We start from the raw sequence: 5131 nt of genomic DNA on the forward strand, positions 1-5131 counted from the left end.
AAAAGGGGAAAGGGAAAAGGGAAGGGGAAAAGGGAAGGGGAAAAGGGAAGGGGAAAAGGGAAGGGGAAAAGGGAAAGGGAAAGGGGAAAGGGGAAAGGGGAAAGGGGAAAGGGGAAAGGGGAAAGGGGAAAGGGGAAAGGGGAAAGGGCAGGCTCCCTCCCCCTTACATTCGTGTGTTACTGGTCTTGTTGATGATGACAGCCTTCCCAGTCTGGTCCACGTTGTGATCCATCCCAAAATAGGCAGCGACCCGGTGCAGCAGCATCCTGTGGTACGAGGTCATCTGAGGGAACTTCTTGAACTGATTGCTGGGAAGAGGCAGGGAAAGGGTTACAGTTCCAAGCAGTGTCATATCAGGATGTACAAGAGAACAGGGGATGTTCCCTTCTCCCCCTGGAGCCCAAACTCCTCAGCTCCACGTCACAAACCCCTTTTTGCTGCTCCTTACGGTCACTTACTTGTTATCACTAATGAATTCCAGGATCTCCTGTTCCAATTTGAGCAGCATCATTCGATCCCTGGCGAGAAAAGAGGGAGGAAAAGGCCACTTCAGGGACAGTGGAACAGCTTTCCCTGCTCCCAACCCCTCTCCTGCAGCAGAGGAACACCCAGCCCAGGTGACAGCACCGACCTGGCTTCACCCACCCCACGGGAACAGGCCAAAACACTCCAAATTTTTCCAATATGCTAAATTAATCACCACAATTCTTCAGTTTAAGGTTGTTTTGCTAACAGTGCTTGGCTTTGGAAAGCCTGAATCCCTGCTCTGCTGGAAGCTCCTCTGGTGGTGACTCCAGCTTTGCTATTCCCATGCCAGCCTTTCCCTTGGTTCCATGGATTATTGCCACAGCAGCTCCTTTGCAGGTTGATACTTGACAGTCACTCACAGAATGGGGTTTAACACAATCAAGGCTCCTTCATTGCATCCAAACAAGCCATTTTTCTTTCTCTCTCTCTCCATCACACAAAATTCCATGTTTGGAATGAAACAGGATATAAATTACCATTATGCTTTTTAATTTCTACACTGCCCCAGGACTGGTAACGCTCTTGGAATTCCAAGAAGGAAAACACAAACACACTTGCAGGTGCTGTCTGGAGGTGCTGCAATCCCCCAGGATATGGGAACACCCCTGGACAGGGACATACACCCCCCCCAGATGTGGGAGTCATCCCCTCCATCACCCCCTCAGGGAGTTGTTTTCCTGCCCAGCACCCACCGTGGGTTTTTTTTCAGTGTATTTACTAAAAATTCATGCAAATCTATTCCGGTGGAGTCTGTGTATTCCTGGCTGGAATCTGAAACAACAACAACAACAGCAGCAGAACAAATTAACAAAGCACTGCAACAGCCCAGAGGGAAGGGAAGGGAGAAGGGATGGGAAAGGAGAAAGGGGGAAGAAGGAAGAGGAAGAAGGAAAAGGGAAGGGCTGTTCTGTGTGTCTTTACATGCACAGGGATGATGTTCCCACATTTCCCAACCTGTCCCAGCAGCACCTGCCCCATCCAAACCAACACCTCCCCAGTTCAAACCAGCACCTGACCTCGAGAGAGCATCTTCCTTGGGGTTTTTTCTTTATTCTTGTCTTTTTCTTCTTTCTCCACCCCATCTTTCGTGGATTTTTCCTCTTCCTTGTCAGAGGGGCAGCTCACGTGCAGCTGGATGATGTCCTGGAACAGAACAAAGCAGGCTGGAGGCCCTCAGACATTCCCTGAGCCTTGGCTGTGGCTGGAGGTGCTGGTGGCTGAGAGAAGCACCACGGGAAGGTCTCAGATCACAGACAATCCATAAGAAAACTCTCTGGGAGAGCAAACAGAGCTGCCTCTCCCCACCCTCCTCCCAGGGAGCCCTGGGCAGGCTCTGAGGTGCCTCCACACACACAGAAGCAGGGGGTCCCAGGCACGGCCACCTCCTTCCCAACCAGCTCCTGGGGGAATTTCCTGGCTCTCCGAGGACACAACGTCAATTCTAGCAAGATGTGGATTTTCTGGGCTTCCACACTCCCCAATTTGTCTCATTCTGGCCCTACCTGGGACTCCAGCAGCCCATCCACAAAGGGGCCCGAGGACTCTTCACACACAGCCAAGCTCCTGACCAGTTTGAGCTTTGAATTAGACTGGAGAAGGAAAAGAAAGAGGGTGGTTAAGACACCTCGGCCAACACACACCTGAGCTCCTGCAGTGGCATTCCCAGGCCATTCCCAATTAAACTGGTCAATAACAGAATATCCAGGGATATCCAGGGACACACAAGGGCTTGGAATCCCTGAACAATCAGTTGTTTCCTTCCCTCAGCCTTTGAACCACACTTTTAAGTGAGAGGTTCCCTGCCTTAACTCCTGCACTCTCTGATCTCCAGCCAGAGCAATTCCAGCCTTTCCCCCGTTTCCATGTTTTCCAGCACATGGAAACCCCTGTCCTGAACCATCAACTGCTTCATGTGGCTTCTGGAGACAGGAAAGGCTTGGGAGCAGCATCCTAGGGCTGGGATCAGGGCTGGGATCAGGGCTCAGCTCAGAAGAGCCCACAGAAGATCAGGATGTCAGGAGAGAAGATCAGGATGGCAGGAGAGGTCCTACCTTGGCTCTTTTCCTGGCGTGTCCGTGGCTCGACGTTCTCCTCTGTGGACAAAGCAAAGGGAAGGGCAGGAAGCTTAACCTGGAAGTTTTCTGCCATTCCCGGGACACAAAGGGGGTTCTGATCCCCTGGATCACGACACGGGGATGGAGCACGAGTGTGCCCAGGGAATATTTCAATTATTCCACTCTGGACAGGGCAGACCCAGCTAAAGAGGCAGGGAGCAGGCTGGGAAGGCTGCACAGTGTGGTGTCCCTGTGGAAAAGCCTCGTGTCCCTTTGGGAAGGGCCGGGAAGCAGCAGGGAAGGGCCCAATTCTCCTCGTCCACACTCACCTGAGACTCCTGGCGCACGTTGACCTCCTCCCCCCCATCCTTCTCCACCTCCTCCTTGCTTGGTGACCTGGAGACATATTTGGTTTTGTTCACAGACTCCTCAACCACCTTTTTTTCCGATTCCTTCATAATTTCCAGGGACTCCTGGGCCGTGTTGCTGTTGGACATCTTCGGAGCCCTCCGACGCGGCGACGGGCACCTGCAGGAGAGGGCACAGGGCAGGACAGGGAGGGAGTCAGGGGGTGGAGGGAGGCTCTCCCTGGACACAAACTCTTGCACATCCAGGTTGGAACTTCCTTGGAACCCACCTTGTGGGCAGACCCCAAACCAAGCACTCGTTTGAAGCCCCCCCCCCACTCAGCCCTGGGGTGCAGCCCCGGTTTGAGGGGACCTGGCAGGAGCTCCGTGGATCTCACCAGGATTTTGGAGACACCAGCAGGGCTGGACAAAGTCCCTGAGGCAGAGAGAGGTCCCAGGTAGGTGACTGGTGTAGAGAGAGACAGAGGGAAGCCCTAAACCAACAAACATCCTGCAGGGGAAATAAATTCCAGGAACCTGAGCCGTGCTCTGCCCCAGGGCAAACAACCAAAAACCCGAATTATTTCCCCAAATCCCAGCCCCCACAACACAAGGAGGCAGCTCAGCTTCCTTCACCCCACCACTTCCTGCCCGAGGCTTCCCATGAGCTGCCAGTCCAGAGCCAGGGATGGGACAACCAGGAAAGGGAAAAGTTTCTTAAGTCAAGGCTAAGCAGCACCTCAGCGTGGGGGAAATATCCCATGAAATTCATGGGAAAAGGGTGCAGGGAAAGCATCCATCCTGCAGCTGCAGGGGCCTGGCCTCATCCCAGCAGGCTGAGGTGTTCCCAGGGATGCTGTGAGGAGTCCCAGCCCAGGGAATCCCGCTGTGCTCAGCGTTCCAGCAGGAATTAGGTCAGGAAGGGAAAAGGGAGCCCTTGCCTGATGTGCCTCCTTTGTGGGAGCCTGGATTATGCAGGGGGTGAAGGTGGTGAACTCTGCCTCTCCCCACCCCAAAATATTCCACAGTGTAGGAAACTCTAGCTGGGCTGGGGGCCTAAACAATCCAGGAGGATCTGGAGCAGATGTGGGGAAGGGAAGGAGGAGGTGGCACCGGATCTGCACACACGACACTCAAATAGAGGAGCAGGTTTTGTACAGCTCATTCCCTTTGCACCACCCACCCTCCAACAAGCTTTTCCCCCCAAGCCAAACACCTCAGCCAAATTTCAGAGGGATAACGGGATCTTCTCCCCTCCTGCTGCAACGTAACTCCAGCACCACACCGGGAATATCATCAGATTTTTTCCCAGAAACGACAACTCAGAGCCACGGAACTGACATTTCTCAGCTGCCCCCTCCTGCTGCAGCTTCCAGGCAGCCTCCAGGATCTCTCCCTGCACACAAAACCCCGGGGGGATCTGTGCTCTGCTGCTTCCCAGAGGAGGATTCCTTGCGGGATGAATGAATCAGCCCCGCTCCCTCGGGCAGCCGTGGGCCGGGGCGAGGGGGTGGCAAACACGAGCAGCAGCGACAGACAGAGGCTTGCAGAGGGTGGGGAAGTTCAGAGGACTTGGGGAGAGAGGGAGTGGGATTGAGCCGGGCCTCGGGAGAGGGAGAAACCACACGGATGCGACGTCAGGGAAGCCAGAAAAAATCTGTGTCAGGGAAGAGAAGGAAGCAACGGTGGGAGAAGGTGGAAGGGAGGAGGTGGGTGAGGTGCTGGCGAGCCGAGGGCTGGCAAAGCAACTGGGCCAGTCATGGCATACTGGGAACGCTGGCCACGGGCCAGGGAGCCTGGCCACATTCATATCCTCCTCTTCACTCCAAAAGGGGAACATGGAATTCCACCTCTGCTGCCTTTTTGCCACCCGCGGTTGGCAGCCGCCGAGGCCTGGGAATGCAGCAGCAGCAGCAAGAGAAGTCCCACATTCCCAGCCTGGATGGATCCGACAGCAAAGCTGGGAAAGGCAGGAAGCTCCTGCTAAATAAACCCCATTCCTGGCCTTGTTTCTCAGGGAACAGACCCGCTCCTGAGCTAAATGAGGGTGCAAAGGAGACATATGGCTGCCGGGAGCAGCTGCCCACACACGGATCTGGAGGGGCAGGAGGGGGGGGCTGAGGTGGGGATGGAGGGTCTGAGGTGGGGATGGAGAGTCTGAGGGGGATGGAGGGGTCTGAGGTGGGGATGGAGGGGTCTGAG

At 54.9% G+C, this 5131-nt stretch overlaps 1 protein-coding gene across 1 annotated transcript in view; it reads right to left on the reverse strand.

The window, feature by feature from the left end:
- Window positions 1-167: 167 nt before the first annotated feature.
- The window catches only part of LOC113962583 (R3H domain-containing protein 2-like), a gene marked incomplete at its 3' end in the record, with an annotated part of 16765 nt that continues 11801 nt past the window's right edge, over window positions 168-5131 (reverse strand). The window contains exons 2-8 of the mRNA XM_027673343.1: window positions 2912-3110; window positions 2580-2621; window positions 2031-2117; window positions 1545-1671; window positions 1221-1299; window positions 459-518; window positions 168-308 (exon numbers count right to left, since the gene is read on the reverse strand). Of these exons, the coding sequence (XP_027529144.1) occupies window positions 168-308; window positions 459-518; window positions 1221-1299; window positions 1545-1671; window positions 2031-2117; window positions 2580-2621; window positions 2912-3079 (704 nt within the window). The remainder of the gene's footprint in view (window positions 309-458; window positions 519-1220; window positions 1300-1544; window positions 1672-2030; window positions 2118-2579; window positions 2622-2911; window positions 3111-5131) is intronic.

The sequence above is a fragment of the Neopelma chrysocephalum genome, unplaced genomic scaffold (assembly GCF_003984885.1).
Source record: "Neopelma chrysocephalum unplaced genomic scaffold, ASM398488v2 Primary Assembly neopelma1_182857, whole genome shotgun sequence".
Classification (NCBI taxonomy): domain Eukaryota; kingdom Metazoa; phylum Chordata; class Aves; order Passeriformes; family Pipridae; genus Neopelma; species Neopelma chrysocephalum.